The sequence below is a fragment of the Echinococcus granulosus genome (genome assembly GCF_000524195.1).
Source record: "Echinococcus granulosus chromosome Unknown EG_S00009, whole genome shotgun sequence".
Lineage (NCBI taxonomy): Eukaryota > Metazoa > Platyhelminthes > Cestoda > Cyclophyllidea > Taeniidae > Echinococcus > Echinococcus granulosus.
The window spans coordinates 1,450,533-1,470,877 of record NW_020170389.1 but is presented as its reverse complement, the minus strand read 5'-3'; the positions used below and the strand labels follow the sequence as shown (position 1 = coordinate 1,470,877).

The following is a 20,345-nucleotide window of genomic DNA, read 5'->3' as shown; positions in this document are numbered from 1 at the left end:
GCAGAGTATACAGGGCTTCGACACTACGACTGCCACTATCACTCATTCTCTTCCTGTTGCGTCGTACAGACGATTTGACAGAAGGCTGGCAAACCTTTAAATAGAGGCTGAGACAGAGGTAGTACAGTGTCTTACCCAGCTGCAAAAGTGGAGGAAGCAGTTCCTTGGACAACAATTTGGAAAGCAATTCAATCTCAGCTTTGGTAAGGTAATCATGGAGTGCATCGACAACACGACGCAATATGACGGCATCGCGGAGGATATGCTGGATGCCAGATTCAGAGAGTATGTCTAAAGAGTGGTTTAAGAGTGATCAGTATTAGCTTACCAAATTATTTGTTTCACATAGTATGACCATTAAACTACTCTCCTTGCTTAAGCTCACCTTTTTGAACACTCTGTATCAGAACCATGTCCGTGACAATGGAAATAACGAGTTTGTAGTCCTCGTACTTCAACTGAGCGTCATCGCAATCAGCATCACCACAGCCACCGCAGATGCTGAGATGTCGTTGCAGCCAGGTCAAAGAGACCTTCAGCTGTTCGGAGATGGTGGTCACGAATCGATTGGAGTAATGTGTGTTTGCGAGCTGCTTCGAGAAGACCGAAATTTTGACCATGTGGAGGCGGAAAGAGATTATCATACGAACGTCCAAGGGACCGAGATAGCCATGCAGCAGTCGGTAGCAAATGTCGCCTGAAGCGGCTTTTCGCCGCGCGCTAGAGGCACCGAGCTGCAATAGGTCGGTGGAAAGGAGATTGTTCAGCTGAAAGGGTAACAGTTTCTCCACTTTGTGCTGAACCGATGCAATATTGTTCACTAGCCAAAGGCTTGGGGTCTGCAACAAATAGAGTCAAAGGCCATAAGACTATGAAATGCTTTCTAGTGCTGTTGGATAATTTCAATGGATTTGTGATTGAGGTGATCCATCCCAATCACTTAGTTATCTAAATTGTCTTAAGGTAGTTAATCACTCGAAGCAGAAACCTGTTTCATATCAAAAGAATCTATCGGCAAATAACACCTAAAATGAAAGTGATTAAAGGAAAGAGCCAATACGTCACTAATCTCACTCTGATCTGTCGCTTGCGCTAGCGTCTTGAAAACATGATAGGATTCACGCAAACACAAACACAATCACCTATCTAAAAAGATATTAAAGATGGGCTTGGAACTCCAAACCTTCATTTACTATACTTTTGGGCGGAATCCGAATTGAAAGTACTTATGATTCAGCAAAAAAAAGGTCTAACCCATGGTTTAAATGACTGCCATTTTTCAAGCACAAATATTATTTAAAATATTGGCAGCTTAGATATTTCTGTCGCTAATCAGTAGGATAAAACCGGCGAAAACCAGAACAAGGGACAACGTAGAAGCCGATGATATGTCGATTAAAGCAACAAGGGGAAGGCAAAAAACTGATTTGTGAAGCCATTATCCACACGAGTCACTTCTGACAGTCACTGATTACTGAAGACAGCAGGGATTACAGAGGCAGGAGGGCATTTAACGAACCTCATTCGCTGCAAGTTCCTTAAGACCATAGACAAAGTACTCGTTGGCTGTTCGCAAGACGTCAAGAATGAGCTTCACGAAGGGACCCAAATCGATCTGAGAGGAGCACAGATCGGTAGCGCTGAGCACAGAGAAGCTCGGAGCAAGTGCATCGATGGCCATTCCAAGGTATTGCAAAATCGGTGGGAGAGGATGGCCTTCGGCCTCGACGAGGGCCTTCGACGGCTGCAGGATCTCCGGTGCCTTCACGGCGGCTACTTTGATCGACTGGAAGCGCAATGAGTGAATTAGCAACTGCAGCGAATGGGGCAAACGCTGAAAGCACTCCTCTAAAATGGGCGTATTAAGCAGATAAAGGAAGCGCTTTAGCCACTTTGTGAAGTGCTGCGTGACACCGGAATCCTAAATGGTGATGGTAGGGAAGAGGAAAATCAATGCAAAAATTACTGCCCATATTTGACCTATCCCTTCCATCCAAGTTATTTTTACTGCGACCAATTAAGTTGAGGAACGTGCGCATATCAAAAGCTTTTACTTTTTTTGGGTTGATGAAACGAATTCTGCCAATGCCCAGCGGCAATCTGGTCTACTACAAATTCGTCTGCGTTAATTTGGAAGAGAGCCCCTTCTTGAGGCAAAAAAGATGCCGTCTCCATGATTCAGTTCCGGCATCGCAGTAGAGTAATTTATAGTTACCCATGTCTTGTTGCGTCCTACGAGTAAAATGAGAGTCACAGTATGCATTTCAGATAGACTTCAAACGAATTCACGCGAGGTAAACATGGGGGAAAAAGTTACACAGTCCGATAAATTCATTTCGGCTTCCACAAAATCTTATCTAGTTACAATGTGTTCCTAGCAAACATCAAAGAAGGATCAAAAGTGAATCCAGAAGATAAGAAACAACTAACTTAAAACAAGTACTTTTAGGTTGAGAAGGCAGAGGGGTGTCAAATGTGGATGATGAAGCTTATGAAGCCATGATACTTGCGCTACTGATTTAATTGATTTGAATGCGTGGAATATCGTTGGGTTGAGAGCATTTAGTTTGACTATTTAAAAGGAATTGCTTATCCATAACACTACCGAAGTCAACGATATGCAGATTATAACTAAATGTAAGTGGAAGCCTTTCTACCCATCAAAAAAAAAGTGCAACGTAGTCAGTTTCAGTACTTTCTGATGATAAATTAGACGCAAGCAAAGAATAGACAATGGAAAATAGTATATCGTTATATAACAAAATCGACCTAGGAAAAAACTATGGCAACGCTACTAGCACACGAACGCTTTAAACGGCCCATACCTGGGCACTCTTGACCCCAAGTGAGAAAGCCAAAAATTAAGGGAAAATTACGACGGCGAAAAGCTGCACAGTGCCTAGTCAGATGAATGCGCAGCTAACGAAATCGTGCATGGATGTAGTAGTGCCAGAGATTGCATTGCAAGCAAAGGAATGAAAGTTCTCAAAACTTATTGATCAATGTAAAAAAAGGTGACAAAAGCTCACTGGTTCCATGTCAGGGAAATTGGAGCCATAGATACGCAACGCAAGCATGAATTCGTTGAGTGCGAATGAAAGGTAGCTTGGTAGGCGAATGTCAGGCAGGAAGCGGGAGGTGTCGTCAACGGCCACAGGAGTAGCAGCAGTGGAGAAAGCCAGGGGTATGAGCTGATTAAGGTAATCGACTACAAGATCCAACGTCCTCAACCATGTGTTCAGCATGCAGGCAGTGGGGATGGAGTACATCTAGAAGAAAAAAGATCAACCGCTTTGCCGACTCACTTGACAAGAATGAGGGAGATCAAGGGTAGTGGAAATGAGATAATTCAGGAGACCTACAAATTAAATCCAGTCGAATATCAAAAAAATGTTTTACCCAGAAAAACATATCCGAATTAAATGAGCCGTTTTGTATACTTATCGACCATATCACGACTTGGGAACTGAAATGTAAGGTGGCAAGAGGCATTGATATGCAAAGCAACCCTAAACATACACAATTATGAGACCCACTTATCGAATTATTTGATCAAAGGAGCTATTTACTTGTCATGACCATGAAAAAGTGGAGTAATTGCAGTATCAATGAAAAAAGGTAGATGAAAAAAGGTTAAATAAGCTAGTCTGATAAGTCACCCCAGAATCCGCCATTCATAAACTGGAAAATATTTTAGTAATACATTAAAATTTCAAATACGTCCATCTTCACGACAATAAAACTGCTTCAAAAAGTTAGTCAAGTCCAAACCTAGATTTTTGGAGTTAAAAGAGGATTTTACACACTCCTCAGGATCGCAGGAATTGTGATAACAGAGCCTCAAGCCTAAGTCAACTGATGAAATTGAAGCAACAAAAATGACCCCGGATTGGGGGGATTTTATCAAAATTTCAAATGAATTTGTTAAAGATTTTAGGAAAGTAGAGGGCATTCGCTGATAAAATTATTCTAAGTTTACTTTCCATAAATACTAAAGCCTCGATCAGAGACCAATTTTCGCACCTTCAACTAGGTTAATTGAACATTTTTATGACAGAGAGGAAATGTCCACAGTTATGAAAAGCTGAATGGAAAGGGACCAATATTTAGAGGGAAGTTGCGAGGAAAGGAGTTAAAGAAATTGAGCACGACACTACATAGATCTCAGCATGCAACACAATGTTGGACCCAATTTTTATAACCCTGAAAGCTTAAGCAAACAACAGACATGATAGAGCTTTTCTTCCTTTTTTTGAGTCTTTCAAGGAGTGGAGAAATAAAACAAGATCTTGAATAACTTCAGGTTATAACTATAATCTTGGACACAGTTTAGCTGACGGAACGAAACGACAAACAGCAGGTTTGAAGAAAATTCTTAGCCATTCTAAGCACAGATTGGGTAGTAGAGATAAAGCAAGTTAGAAGAGGGTCTTACACATGTGTCAGCCTCTCTACAGACGTGGAGAGAACCGCCCAGACCACTCGTCATCACTCTCAACACCGGAAGCAAAAGAAGTGAGGCCTTAGGGCAGACTCTTGCAAGAGTTAGGTTTAGGAAAGAACGCCTGGACACTTTGACCGCCGCATCTGGTATGGACTGCAGGCTCGCACCGCGACTGCGCGCCTCTTGGAGACCCAGGACAAGGTGGACGAAGAAGCGACGCGCGGATACACCGAGTTGGTAGGCGGGTGAGGCGCCATCAGGCGCAGACAGTGACTGCTGGCCGCAGAAACGACAAGACCCCTGAGGAGCAAGGTGTTCTAGAGGATATAGCAAAGATTATTCGTCTTCTCCAAAGCTGAAATATCCTTTTACAATTTCGAATGCAGCTGCATAAGCACACTTACACCCATCCACCCAATCTTCCACAGACATTATCTTCACCCACAGCACGCCGATCGAGTTTGTCATCTCCCTACTCTCTACTATTCCAAAACGTAGCATGCGCTTCTGCAAACACACCAACGTAAATGGGTGAGTCGCACAGCCTTAAGTAACAATAATAAATAGAAAGCTACGTAACTTGCCCTTGTGATAGGGCGTTGTTTAACCCATGAGCACCAAGTGAAAGATGAATCAAACAGCTAGATCCCCATGATCAATAAACGTTGAGAATGCTTCGCCCAGTCCGTTCAAGTGCATGACAAATAGACCTACCGAGGTGAAAAAGAGCAGAGACAACGAGTTGAGAACATTCATGAAGACGTCGACATTTAGCGGGGGTGACGGTGTCGGGAGAAATGCCGAGGGGAAAGACACGCGACCACAGGCGACAGGCCTGCACCACCGCCTGCTTGACAACCACAAAAGGGAGCATTTCGGTAGCCTGAGCGCGCCACCGCTTCCATCGTTCCGTCCCTTCCCCACCAGCCACCGCCACCAGCGCGGGGGCATCTGCCTTGGTACCTCCACCACTGCCGCCGAGATCAAGCCCTAGTTCCACATACGGCAGTGCCGGACGCAGAGTCTCGGTCAGCTGAGGAGCAAACCACATTCTGGTAAATCGAATTTTAGCGATAGGCCCGGTGAAGCCTTGAACTGTGGTTCACCTGGTGCCGAAGGCCCTGTTATTTGAGAAGTCATTTTTTGAAACAGTACCTTAAACTTGTGTAATTGATACTGAATGCCAAAATGCTAAATGTTTTAGTGTTTGAAGTTTACACAACTGGGGGCTTCAATAACCGCCTCTTGTTCTACCATTCTTTTCAATGAAAGTGAGTAGATACAATCTATTTACTTTGTTGAAAGTTCTCCTAGTCAGTTATAAAACCGATGAACTTGGGCAATCTGACTTTGCAGAGAGAACACGAAACGATAATGAGCGGCCTATTGAATTGTAGTTTGGGGACAGACCTAGTGAATATCGCTCCATGTCACCGCCGTGTTCCAGTGCTTTATCAGTTGCAATGGACTGTTCGCGCCGTACTTTCGAAATTTATTTATACCACATTGCTTCCTATTTCTATTCAATGGTCGTGATAAAACCCGGTTGTAAAGTGTTCTCCAAATCAAACAAACAATAAGTTAATCTTGCCAACTCGATATCCTGGATGCTAGTTCTTCCAAATAACGAGTAAAATTTAGGTTTCTGACGACTGCAAAAGTACTTCAAGGCAAGGTATGCCTAGCGATCTACCTGTGTGGTAAGGATTGACACGCGATCGGTCTGTGGAGAGCGGAAGGCTTCAATGATGGAATCGCCGAGCCGTAACGTCCGACGTTTGGAGGACTTCAATGGAGACGTCTGCACAGATCCGGGAGAGGCCTGTGGTGGTGGCGATCGTGTGGAAGTTGGTGGGTAGACAGCGTTCATTACATCTGGTGCAGCACCGCTTTCCTTCGCAAACTCTGCCACACTCACGCTCACCATCTAAATTCATGGGAATGATAAGCATACTTTTAGACTGTTGCGCATCATCCGCCATAGTTCGGAACATAGAGGATAAATATGGTCAGTCTTGTTAAATAATCAAAAATCAGCTTTCATTCTACAATTCAGGAGACAAATACAATAAATCAAGTACCGAAAAATTACGACGCATCATTTAAAAACAAATAAAAAGATGTAAGCCAATACAAAATAAGACGGATGATAATGACAGCCGAATTACATCAAAAAATGGCTAACAAAAGCAAATGAATTTTATACATAAATCTGGCCACTGAGAGTAATAAACAAAAAATTCTAGGACACAAAGTGTATTTCACAACAATAATCGATTCCAATCAGTGAAACGGCAATGCCTTCTGCACTTATTTAACTTCATCGGTTTGAAAAAAAACACGTGTCCTCAAAGTCGCCTTCATTTGGGCCATAATATTCTAAGCACAGAACCAATATTGTGATATCAACAAATGAGATGTTCGTAAAACATGTTCGCGATGATGCACTGCTGACGCCACATTATCTACACACAAAACCTCATTTCTAAGGAATACATATTCTTGAATTTAGGGCGGTTCCAGCACTCACATTCAACTTCTATTTAACTCTTTCAAATGTTATTTTAATATTTCACTAAATCATTGCTGATGTACTTTCTTTGCCTCTCTAGTTTGTGGCTTTGGATACGCCACACGAATACGGCAAGCTGTAGAAACTCTGTGGACATCAACTCCATTCCCACACTGAGCTCATATGTCGACAGAGATGAATCCGTGCTCCCGACACAACTAGTTGCAAAAAGCACGACGGAGCTCTGTTACTTGGCATATTTTATAATTTACGTCATTTTCTGGTGACAGATGGTGCTAAATTTCAATCCTAGAGAAAAAAATGGTTACACGACTAGCCGAGACATGATCAATTATTAGTTATCCTCAGAATGTAAACTGTTCTAACGTTAATAAGCGTTGAATCTTTTTGTGCCTCAACCGGATGTAAGGAGCTTACTGGTGCGTCTAGTAACATGACTATAGCGCGTGAAATTAGCAGGTCCATAACAAAAATATTGTTCTATCTTAAGGTAAAAAGCAGCATGAACAGTTTATGATTTGTTTAATCCGAAGTAATTTTTAAAATTTAATACCATGATGAATGAAGGTAACAATCAATCACTGAAGCAAAAAAATTCTACCCGCTGATTAGGGAGGTGAATAGCCATCGTAAATACCAATGGTCAGTTACGATTCGGAACACGGTTAATTATGCTTGTAAAGAAGAGCGATAACAAAATTGCCTGCATTACACCAACGGTTGCCTGACATAGCCTCGTTGTACAAGTTCATATCAGTGGTGAAGCCATCACGTGCATAACCCATCTATTGGCGCAAACGTCGGTCAACATTTCAGCTAGCCGGATGCCATTTCATCAGCCAATAACAAGCATGAACATTTAAATTTGACAAATCCCATAAAGTTCCGATCAAATTTAGAAGTTGGTCATGTATATGCATATACAAAGCAAGTTTGAAAACAACAGACTGGGGATCTGACCAGAAATTACGATATGGAGATTAGTAGAACCGTTCGTGAATGAAACAAGATTTACACAGAAATCGGCATTGGAAATCATTCCGAAATTCGTACACCTTATTCTGCCATTCACCCAGCTCGCAACGATTGTAGTTCCGTTTAAGTAAGAGTGAATGAAATAAACATGTAACGTTGATGAACTACGCACTATTTATCCTACCTACGCATTTCTGTCAGCCGGCCAACTCAAAGCTCCGGCATATCAGTCAGAACTGTGGATAACAGACCATCTTGACCCCTGGAAGCGGCACATGGATGCGTTGACATTTCGATCACTCAAAACTGTTCGCATATAGACCTACGCAAAGCCATTTTTTGCGAAACCGATTTGCAACACAATCATAAACTGAATTCTTCATCGCAATAGGTACTAATTAGCATTTTTGTCGCCCCTATGCAAGCTTATATTAGTCTACACAAATTCAGGTCGTTTTCGAGGTCAAAAAGCTTTAACTGTAAGCATCCACATTACCAACCGACCCACCTCAGGCGCAGCTGGCGTGGGCTTGAGCACCAAAGAGGCGCATACTATGATGTCCTCAGGCGGGGTGGAGAGATAGAGCCGACAGAGTAGAAGCAGAGCCCTCGACTTGAGGTCAGCATAGGGCCTTAGAGACGGTGGACGGCCAGGCGAGGAAGATCGCGAGCCGGGTAGGGCTTGACTGTGCTCGTACGCCTCACCCGCCCCCTCCTCCATAGTGCCGATGAGATTAAGACAATTTTTCAGCAGTCGTAGAACGTCGGTAAGGAAGGCACGCAGGTCGGTCAAGTAGTCGTCCATGCTCTCCTGCCGTCCAGCCCCCGAATTACGTGTTCTGACAATGACGCTGGGGTTAGTAGCTTGCTGTTTGAGGTATCGATCTCGCTGAGAAACTCGGTGCTCGGCTAGTTTAAAACAGAGGGTCGCCACCGGCAGGATAAAGGGATTAACACCTGAGATAAACAAAAACAAGGAATTACGATAAAATGAAGTATACGACGTGGTAGCATAATGCAACATCTCAGAGCAACAGAGCATAGCGCTAACGTCTTACATGGTTTCATTGTTGCTAGAATCACGAATAGAAATAGTGGTAGTCAAGGTGTGTTCAAAAATCGGGATAATTTTCGTCGACAGAAATTTATAGCACTCGCAAAATAGGTATGTTAATTTACAAAAAACTACTGCACTTTATGCGCGTATCATTAATGTATTATAAAAATAACTCAAATGCAAATTTTATCGAGGTTGGGAAAAAGCTTATTTTATGGCATTCTCTCACCTAATAACGTTTGAAATTCGATTAAAGCATAGTACTTACCACCAGAACTTCCATCCACACTCTCAATTCCCTCTTTATCACTCTCAAAGTCATGATACGCATTAGAAACATTCGACTTGTCGCAAAGCACCGTGAGATCATACAGTTTTACAACATCAAACCCAGCTTCCTTCACAAGCCAATAGGTGTGACCCTCCTGTGTGGCGTTGTTTTTGAGGAACATTGCCAAGTTACGCATAATTCGGAGGATATGATCCTTATCGAAACCCGTCAGCTTGGGTAAGTCGGTGGTATTGTACAGCTCGTACTCCTGCATCACGATCCCCTCGTTGTGGAAACACATCGCCACCTTGGGCACTTCGTTGAGAATATTCTCCAGCCACATGTCAATGCCTGTCAGTACATTTATCGGTTCGCGAAGTGAACTGGAAGGAAAGTGTTGGAATTACAGTACGGGTATTGTACGGTCAAACGTAAAATGACCAGTGTGGCGAAAGTCACTTTAGTCGCAAGCTGATGCAAGGATGATTTTTGGTTCCAAAGATGGCTAAGTCAGAACCGACAAGAAAACTGAGGTCATCGATTTTCCACTTGGCCAAGCGTAGAAAGTCATCCGCATTTCGATTGAACTCTGATGATGGGTTATCGGAGGAAGAGTTTGGCGGCACATTGCAAGCCGCCAATTCCAGTGGAGATGATGAAACAATTGCCTTGGCGCGGTTGGAAACTGGGCCATTAGAACTTCCAGAACCACTTTTAATTATATTTTGTGTCAAATCACCAACGAATGAGTTATTCGGCCCAACACTAAAGATTTCCGCTAAGAAATAGTAGAATTGTGAACATACGTGTGATAGAGGAAATTAATATAAAGGTCACGCATAGTCAGAGCGTGTCGAGTGAATTCAGCTCCATTTAGATAAATCTTGTGGCGATGAATAAATCCTTCCAGCCATGGCCAGTGACCCTATGCAATGATCAGAAACATTTGCCTACGTAAGAAGAGCTGGTTAGGATGAACGAATCAATGCCGAATTCATCAAAGAGGAACAGGTCCCCAACACGGTGTCTGACAGTAGAAGTACGGATGGAAGAATCGAAAATCATCTTCACTAGCGCTTTAAGAGACTAGATAAACGTAATAAAATTGGCAAATGCCAAATTTACGCGCGCGTCTGTAAGAACATCGAAGTCGTTTATTACAGATATGTACTTATTCGAAATTTTGAAGCTATAAATATTAATGACGGGTGAGTTCAACAAACCTAGTGTACGGCGACTTTGCTATGTCCGCTCTAACCGCATGATATATTATTTCTTCAATACTTGTCCGAAAATTCATGTAATTTTTGGGTTGATTGTGTATATTGAAACCTTTGTGCAGAACATTAATACGCATAATTTCATCAGCATTTTTGTACAAAATAATGGCCTTCTCATTGTCTTCAGACGCACTTTCATCTGTATGGCGAAGAGAATCGCTACACATTATCAGGTTTGAACACACAAGGTAACGCTGACTATATTTGCAGGCTACATCTGCCCGCAGGGCATCATCCACATTATTAATCTAAAACCCAGTAACAAATTCCTCACATAAGCACAACTAAAGTAATAAAATAAATTGCAGTTTGCAGACACATCTCATCAAACTTACTAAAGTTCACATACTTATATGAAGTAAAGCTCCCTAACATTTCCTTTAAGAACAAATACATTTTGCAACCAGCGACTCTATGTTTTAAACAAATTTGGGACACACACAAAATAGGGCTTAAATGGCTTCAAATTATATGTATTGCTTCCCCTTCTACCAGCAAGTTCTAATCGAAAAGGAAAATAGTCTAGAGTAAATACGGAGTACTGCCAAACTGTAGCGTCCTGAGACTCCCTGAAGACGAAAGAAGACACAATACTCGGGCAGATTATATATATATATATATATTCAGCACGAAGAAGGTGTCTGGGCCATTGGCATGGTCCAAAAGACTAGCCCACCCAGCGAGGCACAAGGGGCTAATTCAAAGTACAAATGTGACGCCTCACTAGAACCGAGGGATAAACCACTATCGTATTACAATACTTTTACAACTCTTAATATAAAAGGATTTAAAAGCAGACAAACCGCTCAGGTAACAATCATAAACGAGTATCATTAGACACAACTTTCGATTTACAAAGCAGTGGGGAGAACATTTTAAGTTTAAAAGGGAGAGCGACAATGCACGTGTTGGTTCTCATATCCCCATAGCACACTTTTGCAGGAAACACCAGCCTTTGTTGTATTTGGCTGAAAAAATGTCCTACAAATATGGATGCAACAAGTTCCCTAGAGTTCTGAAGGTCTGTTTCAAATACGCGGTTGATTTTAAGGTACATGATCGGGAGCCTTTTACCTCTGCTAGTACATACTTTTCTAAATAATTAACATATTTAGACCATAAAAAATCCCTTTATCTTAGTGCCAATTTATAAGAAACCCTCGGGCAGCGCAGGAACTTGGTTACTGTATTATATTATAGCGTGTCTTTGTCAAGCCTGCATCCTTACTGCAAAAGTGATTGCCAATAGCCTTTGCAAATCTTTACCTATTATAAATGTTTAATGTAGCAGTCCAAACTGCGTCCCGCAGATCAATGTGCAAAGGCATCAAAATGGTGCACTGTTACAATAATGCGATCAATTGACGTTCAACAGTTTTGCTTAAATTAATAATAGCTCATTCATTTGGACAAGAATGCCCAGTAAACTGTATTCTGCTTGGTCACTTTTAATAAATTGGTTCCCCTCTTCTGATGGTTATTCTTGCATTTCTTATCTATGCTTTTTTATTGTCATCGCCAAAGGAGATCATTCAGTTACGGCTGAAGATGGTGATACATCTCCATACAGTTAGATAATCGTTTAACGTAAATGGAACATAATTGCAAAGTTTCTATTCTACCACCTTAATAAGTACACTACCAGTGGCACGCATAGTTGGTTCTCTAGTTTTCTTATCCATGCATGTGTACTAAACATGCGTGACGCATTTGAGTAAAAGACGATGATCAAGATTGGAATGGAGAAGCGAAACAAAGACAAAAGGTGTAGTAATTGGTTTTTCCCTGACATCTCAGCAGTGAAAGTGATGATTCCTTAATCATTCTAAATTGACTCTATTTCATCCATTTTTCACTGACTATGCACCGGACCATCATAAAAGCGAGTACATTCCTGTTGCCAAATCACCCCATTCTGCTTCACACCAATCAAGCATTTCGACCTCTTTTCAGGAATTGTTTCACTTTTGGGATACTTTGATCATAGTTACACGGAAACTCGCTGATAAAGCTACCATGGGATATAATTGTTAAAGGGGATGGTGAGGACAGATGCGTATTTTAACGATCAGTGTTTGGCGACAGTTCTACCCTTCTAAGCCCGTGGTCTGACGTGGCCCTTACAGAACTGGCCTTCCAGGCCTAAGTGCAAGGTGCTTTGACTAAACAACTATCTGTAAAGTTTAGGTGTGTCAACTTTGACCTTTATGCATTCTATGTCATTATCGGTCAATTTGGATACAGTACAAGGTGCACTTTTAAATATTTGCATAAATTTAAAAGTATGTATACAAGGAGTACAAATACTGTTGCTCTCACCTACCGCTTACCCGACTTAGCAACCTCTCTTCCACACAGTACGCAAATAAAATGGTACAAGGATGTATGAAGGTAAAGTTACAAAATGGATAAATGAAATAAAATGGTCCCTCTAGTTTAAGGTGTGAAAGAGCACATAGGAGACGTGGGTAATGGGGTGTGATGTGCTTGTGCGTGGGGTGTATGGGTGTTTCCGTGCCTGTGGGTATGTGGTGATGGCCCCAAGACTAGACCATTTCCCGTGACTTCCGGGGTGTTAGCAGAAAGCCAGGTTGGTATCATTCAGAAAATTAGCGTCTCAACAGAGGAGAGGCGGTCATTTTTAGCTGGAAGCGACACCTCGGACTTGTTCTCCGTCTCGGTCTTTTTGGGATGCGTAGGCAGACAGCGCTTGTCGTACTAAAACGGAAGGACAGGAAGGACTTTTGAACATTAAACAAAAGCCATCTACAAGTGTAAAAAGTTGATTTTACCCAGGGCTTCTGGTATGTCTTTATCAGTTGAGGTTATATTTCACTTGTACACGGTCGAACTAGGGTCATTAGGCTGTTTGAAGTTGGCTATTTTTTTATGAATTTCGTCATTCCCTTATGATTTGCAACGATAGAATATTTCCCAGGTATATAAAGGCAATGTTCGGAAGGAACATTTTCATAATTTTGGAAATACCTTAAAGAGACTCCAAAAAGTGTTGCTAACTTTTAGGTTAAATATACAACCGTACACACTATAGCTATGCACAGATGGGTGGTCGAAAAATTGAATTTTTCCCAAATGAGAGATGCAGGTTTATAATCATTGAATATAAAGATTCACTCTAAGGTGTGACTTCATTATTTCGAGTTAATTAATAAACCATATGACTGACTAACTAAAGATCGGCATAAAAATATGACATAAGCCGGTACCAGTTTTGGATTTTTCTCGTAGGCCGTCTTAGGGATGTTCGTACGTGATCATAAGCTTTGGAGGCCTTGTGGAAAACTGATAATCACCTCAGTGAGCATTCAGAACATTCAAAAGTCTCCGTTCATTTTATGGCTAATAAAACGGCTCCTCTTTTGGCCTTATCTTTGCCAATTAATCTTCGTGAAATTGCCAGTGCCTATGGGCTTTAAAACCTAAGTTTATCAAATGACCCCTTGGATATGCTTTTTGTAAATGAAGTGATAGTTTCGTCTAAATTTTGGTTCCTTTGAAGTTTAAAGTTTTGTATCCACTTGCTTATGAACTGTGCGGGCCTTGGCTTTACAATGCCCTCATTGGCTGACAACGGGTAAATTTTCTCTCATTTGCAAAGACTCGCTGGATTCTCTTTGGTGTTTTAAGTCTGAAGTTGTCCTCTTGCATTTCGTCTTATTCTTTGCTCTCAAAAAAAATAATTCTTAGATCCTAAGGTTTCCATTTTATCTACCTTCGTTGTTTCGGTATTTATGAGGATTAATAAGACGACGTTGGAACTGCTTCCCACTGAACTAAAGTCCACTTAAGCTGCCAGTGCAGCCTTTATGTTAGTGTTTCAGGCTTTGTGATCTACATGCGGTGATTTGAAGCCTGTAATTAAAAAGGTAAGCGCTTTATATCTCTCTTCAAGGTAAGAAAATTGGGTGCATCATGTTTATGCCTGCAAAAGAATAATATGTGTTGAAACGGTGTGCGTAACAGTGATGAAGTCCCCCCATGTTGCCAGTTTTCTGCATCTTGAATATTTACTATAAAACGGCTTTTAAAATAACATAACACAGACATTCAATGTTACTAATTTTAAGGTTTTAGCATCCCGCTACAATGGCCTAATTATCACTAAAGGCATCGTAGGGCATGTCAGGTTCTAAATCAACGGGCGAATGAGTTCTGACACTATTAGAAGGAGTTGGATGAGTATCGTCTTCTAACCAACTAGTAACTCAGCTCTTCCGTGCCTTTAGAAAAAAGCTTTCCCAAAAGATGGTTAAAGTGGCAAGTATCCACATGGTGGGAGGAACCTTAGCGAGCGTAGGAGCCAGCCACTGCCATTTGGGGAGAAGAAATTCGCGCACAAGCCCCGAGCCAATGAGAACGAGGGGAGTAGCTAAAGTGACGTAGTTGATGTCGGTAAACTCAGCCAGAATGATGAAGACAACGAGGATAGCCAATTCGCCGAAGTTGATAGAGACGATAACGGCTAGCTGAGGTTTGGGGAGGTCGGTGAGGAACTCCCACCTACCCCAGTGCTTGCGACGGGTGAGCAGGGCCGTCAAAGTGTTTACACTGTCAAGTCCACGCAGTCCGATCAGCCCGAGGTAAAGGAACATGCCGTAGAGTGCGGCAACTGGAACTAGGTGCAAGATATCGCCGAGGTATACGGACACTGTCACTAGCACACCCACAATCAGCACACTCACTCGCTGCTCCACCAGGCTGATGATTCTGTAATAGGGAAATTGATGAAATCCACTAATGACCCACTATTCATATCGAGAAATTCCCGTCTAGGAAGGCTGAACTATCCATAGGATCAATAATCGCCCCTTCAAAATGATAATTATGCAATTAATAGGTTCGTTTTAAATAACCATTAAAGGAGTGGGGATTAATCATAGGTCAGTAGACGTTGCTAGTATTCTATGCATCGTTCCGAGGATATCTCCGAGTCTAAAAAAACACTTATCATCATTCCAGCTCGCCGCTCTTTTAAGTTGGCGATTATAAATTAGTGATTTTGGGAATGAAGGCACGAGACGATCAATCACGTGAGCCACATGCAAGATTATTCTGCTCACTAGGATTCTACAAATGCCCCAGGATCTTTCCTATGGCCTCGGGTGTATTATCCTAGAGTTATAACCAAACCATTATAGGCGTACGCTTCAGCCCTGCTTTGGAGACATAGGTACACCATAACCCATTGAACGGGAACCCTCCTGATATCGTCATCTTCAACTGACACAATCATGCCGTTCAAAAGTAGACATATGGCATTCAAGCACTTTGTGTGACTAAAAAAACTTTAATAATCATAGAGATGGAAAAGTTATTTAAGATAGAAGCAAATATTAACCATTTTAATTGCGGTGGCCAGTTTTTCTACAATATTACACGTGCGGATTGGAAACTCATTGCTACGACATCTTTGCATTTCTTGGCGGTTGGGAATTTTATAAACTGCTGTTCTGGGTAACGTTTTTGACATATTTGTGATACTTTGGTTGTTTGTTTAACCCTCGGTTTTGGTCCTTAGATGCTCTGCCATTGTACCTTCACCTGGTGATTTGGCCTTCGGACCATGCCGGTAGATCCAAGATCTCCTGGATATCGGGTATATATATTCTGCTCGAGTACTATGTCTTCTTTCGTCTTGAGGGAATTTTCAGGGCGTCACATATTATCTGGTCTTTTCCAAACCTACTTGAAAGAGTAATAGCCTTAGAGCCCCTTTCCTAATAGTTTTGAAAGTGTTTCGTAGTACTAAAACCGGGAATAGGAACAGAGATTTCATATATGTAATGCCTCCAAAACCAATTCAAGTCACTTTTAAATAATTCCCAAGACAAGCACAGCTGCTCGATTACTGCAGTGAGATTTCATCATTACAATAACTGGAACGATGGAGTAAACGATGTGTGCTGTTTTAGAAGCAGGTATGAACTGTTTGTGGATATGGCGTGTTTTTATTTTACGTACTTTCACTGTAAATTAGTGGTTTTAACTCACAAGAACGCATTAGTATTAAATTAAGATCCATATTTTCACATTTTTAAGGCAGTAATAAGTGAAGAGGTCTATTAAAAGTTTTAGATTGATTTGGAATAGTTCATTGTTTTCATCCATATCTCAAACAACTTATTAGTTCAAAATGACCAAAAACATTCTTTTAACATGAAAAAGTGTTGAACAACCTATATATAAGAACTAACCCCGTATCTGGTGAGAAATTTTTCTGAAAGACATTGAGCTTTTTTCTTACAATCCATTAACTGACGACTTGAAAAAAATCTACGTTAAATTTGAAGGTTGTCTATTAATGAAAAATATCCTCTTTTGGAATAGTCGCTAAATGGTCCTCTAGTTTATTTGGGCACACTAGAAAGTGCTAAACACCAAATTACTTGGCCTTGAGATGACCCTTATTTTTCAGCTTTCTTACCAAACAGTAGGCTTCCTTCTAAAAGCGGTTGTAAAATTGTCATGATGTTATAAAGTAAATATGAATATACTCTATAAACCATTAAATGCTCCTATTGGTTAAAAATTTCGTTCTGCCACCTTTAACACAAATCCAATCTTGATTACAAAGGTGACATAAAGAATTAGAGAATGCAAAAAACTCGTGGCATATCAAGTGTACTCCTAAAGGACCCACGCCATGGGTTCATATCGCATGATTGATGCATGTGACAGGGGGCCGAGAGGATAGATAAGGGGAGGGCGCCTGTACTGATGACTTACTCAGCAGGTTTTCCCGGTGGAGGATGAGGGTCCACTATGATAAGGGCCATTGTATTGGCGATTGTGCGCACCGGGACACCCGATACAAACGGCCAACCGAGAATGCAGGACATAAGAGGAAAAATCACAACTGTCAACACGTGGTCCATCACAAAGGGACTCGGTTTCTTTGCTTTTGGCTTCAAGGCCGTGACACTGGATGAGGGGATAAACGTGATGTTATCAAGCTTATAACGCACAATCTTCTCTCTCCAAATTCACTTGAACTCAAACTGTACATAATTCAGTTTAATCTTTCTTAACATACTATTTCAATCAGTAGATGTTACACTAAAATGCGATTCATTTACCAACAATTTATAACTTATTATTACCTGTTTAAAACTTAATTGAAAGTTTAACCAAAGTTCAAATAATATTGACGTAAAAGAAGTCTTTTGGTATCAAGAAAACATTAAGACCATGCCCAAAATGATTTATCCCCCTTCCTCGTGCTGTTTGTCACTGTACCAAATGGTTCCAAGATGATGCTTCATGTCTCTGCGTACTTCTCTCTGTGCGTTAAATTAAAACAACTAGCAAAGGTAAAGTTCTTATACCACCTGTAAGATGCAGATAAGTTGCAAAAACCAGCAATATTAAGGATGTATTCCGTTAACTGAGGCACTACGTCAAGGTAGGGTCAATAATGACGTGTCGAAGTTAGATCACTTAAGGCACTCAAAGAACTACAATGCAAATTGGAGGAAATTTGACCTTAAAAAGCATTAGATTTGGAAAGAGGTCTATAAAATTGTGTAAAATAACGTAAAAATTTCAAACTTGCATTCAAAATTGAGGTGTTATCTAAAAATAGTCTTCGAATGTTGCCGTAACCTTACATTATCATCGCATGCAAACTGAACTTCTTAAACAGGTATCTATTCAAGGTGCAGGGCCTCTATATTTACAAAATTTGGAAATAAGTTCGCACAAGTATCACGTTCATCATCAATGCCGCATACATTTGACGCCTAAAACCCACGCGATACACATATGCGACACACTTGCCTAAAAAAATTGTCAATTAGGCTGGAAAGGTAAGACAAAATAAAAATCATTAATTTTACAGTTAAAGGGTAAGACATCAGGCCCATGTTGGCCGATTTTTCTCTGAGATCTTGGTAGCAACCGTACCAACATTGGAACCATCGGTAAAAAATATATTATGTTCAGTGTATGATTGATTTTCTTTGGCACCATTTTCGATAAAATTCTCACCTATTGAGGGCAATTTCCGTGAAAATGAGAAGACAAAAGAAGAACCCGATAACCACCGCCGTGCCATGAACGAGAGCAGGAGAGCGATTAAGGGTATTCATCTTGGAGAAATCGACCAGAACGAACCAAGTGGTAGGATCGGCCTCTACTGCCGGTGGAACGCCCAGTTTGGTTATGGGGTAAGTCGAGAAGAAGATGTAATTCAGAGCGGTGACAAACACAATTCCCAAAGGCACATTAAAAGCCCCGATCCAGTAGCGGAACTAAGAGAGGCAAAACAGGTTTAATACGACGTTTCATATGAGCATAAAATGGTCCCTCGGACCTTGACCCACCGTACGTCGAAATAGGTGGCTTCTCTTTAATTTGTTAATGAGAAGCGAAAAAACCAGCATACACAGTGCCAGAAAGAGTTGAATGGCTGCCCTTGAACCGGTTTGTGAGCTATTAAGTGCTTTTTGCAACTCGTCTACGCTAGTGTTGTTGTTTGGTTGATAGATTTCTAGAGGCACAGCCTAAAGAAACGCAAAAAGTCTTTAATCACAGCATTAAACAGGGCCGTTTTTTGCAGTTGACTCAAGTAATTCACCACCGCTTACCCGAAACATGGAAAAAGTAGATTTCAAGATAAGGAAAAAGGATATGAATGCACTAAATATCTCTTCAAGAGAGCGCCTAGCATAGAGAACCATCGATGAAAGATTCATGGATATTAGAATAATGCCGAATGCAGTCATGTAGAGTCCGGTCAGAAAACGATACGCCCAATAGTCGACTCCCGCCTGCGCGGCAAACTAGAAGAGCAATTGAAATAATACACTAAGTAGAATAGTGAGTTGCAAATTAGTGACATTCACTCTTTCTCCAAGCATTGCAATATAAGTAAGTAATTTAGCATTACGGATAGACCTACAAGTGCAATAACTGTTTCGAGAAAGAAACTGGGTCCAGAAATGCCAATACTCCCCAGCGGTTGTCCGGCAAATAAGGAATAGAGGATTGTGAAGACTCCAGCGGAAAAGATGTTCAAACTTATATTGTAGGAGTCATTAACTTCATTGACTAGGAAAACCGGTAATACATATGAGAAAAAGTGCAAAAATACAGAAGATACCGTAAGCAAGCAGCTGGTCTAAAGCTCATTAACAAGATTTCTTGTGCCAAAAGGATTGTGGGATATAAAGAAAGATGACGCGTGATTTGGAAATGGCTGAGCTAAATGACAAAAAACTTTGTAGAACTAAAGGCGATTCCTTAATTATAAAAAAATATTTAAATCACAATTTTTCTTAAATAAATCCGATACCATTTAGCATTCTAATCAAAATGCCAAAGTCCTCTATGCTTTCCAAAATATAAGCAATACCTCCAGAATGCTCTACCTAATGCAAATGTTAAGATGAACTGTGGATAAAGTAGATATAGTGTGTGTGAATGACAAAAGCCTGGTGGTGAATATTAGGGATGGGAAAAAAAACACTACTTTTATAAAAATTTCTTTTTGATTTTGACAAATAAACCTATGGTCTCTGGGAGTGCTGCTCAATGTTTAAACACCTCAAGTTGCAATCTATCGAAAAGCATCACGATAATAATCTAGGAGCTTTATTCTTAAAAAATGCCATTTAAAAGAGTCTTGAGGAAACGGTAGTCTTTAGTTTACCCTAACTAATACATTTTTTGCAAGACATCATATTGTGATACGTCGGTTGTTAAACTCTCGTTTTGATAAAGGTTCAACTTCACCGAGCGGCCTGGCCCTTGGGCCGTGCCAGTAA

The 20,345-nt window shown here is 41.0% G+C and overlaps 2 protein-coding genes across 2 annotated transcripts in view; both read right to left on the bottom strand. All coding sequences in view use genetic code 11, as the record gives it.

The window, feature by feature from the left end:
* Positions 1-11,479, bottom strand: part of EGR_02168 (Erythroid differentiation-related factor) — a gene marked incomplete at both ends in the record, with an annotated part of 12,982 nt that extends 1,503 nt beyond the window's left edge. Inside the window, 15 exons of the mRNA XM_024491417.1 lie at positions 12-291; positions 386-839; positions 1,520-1,921; positions 3,030-3,269; positions 4,436-4,761; positions 5,159-5,477; positions 6,138-6,371; positions 8,461-8,909; positions 9,278-9,663; positions 9,740-10,045; positions 10,087-10,205; positions 10,235-10,366; positions 10,406-10,469; positions 10,504-10,808; positions 11,459-11,479. Coding sequence (XP_024354270.1) covers positions 12-291; positions 386-839; positions 1,520-1,921; positions 3,030-3,269; positions 4,436-4,761; positions 5,159-5,477; positions 6,138-6,371; positions 8,461-8,909; positions 9,278-9,663; positions 9,740-10,045; positions 10,087-10,205; positions 10,235-10,366; positions 10,406-10,469; positions 10,504-10,808; positions 11,459-11,479 — 4,037 coding nt within the window. The remainder of the gene's footprint in view (positions 1-11; positions 292-385; positions 840-1,519; positions 1,922-3,029; positions 3,270-4,435; positions 4,762-5,158; positions 5,478-6,137; positions 6,372-8,460; positions 8,910-9,277; positions 9,664-9,739; positions 10,046-10,086; positions 10,206-10,234; positions 10,367-10,405; positions 10,470-10,503; positions 10,809-11,458) is intronic.
* A 1,682-nt stretch (positions 11,480-13,161) lies between these two features.
* EGR_02167 (Sodium-driven chloride bicarbonate exchanger) overlaps positions 13,162-20,345 on the bottom strand; it is a gene marked incomplete at both ends in the record, with an annotated part of 11,008 nt that continues 3,824 nt past the window's right edge. Inside the window, 7 exons of the mRNA XM_024491416.1 lie at positions 13,162-13,278; positions 14,865-15,288; positions 17,308-17,502; positions 18,568-18,830; positions 18,903-19,082; positions 19,167-19,361; positions 19,481-19,629. Of these exons, the coding sequence (XP_024354269.1) occupies positions 13,162-13,278; positions 14,865-15,288; positions 17,308-17,502; positions 18,568-18,830; positions 18,903-19,082; positions 19,167-19,361; positions 19,481-19,629 (1,523 nt within the window). The remainder of the gene's footprint in view (positions 13,279-14,864; positions 15,289-17,307; positions 17,503-18,567; positions 18,831-18,902; positions 19,083-19,166; positions 19,362-19,480; positions 19,630-20,345) is intronic.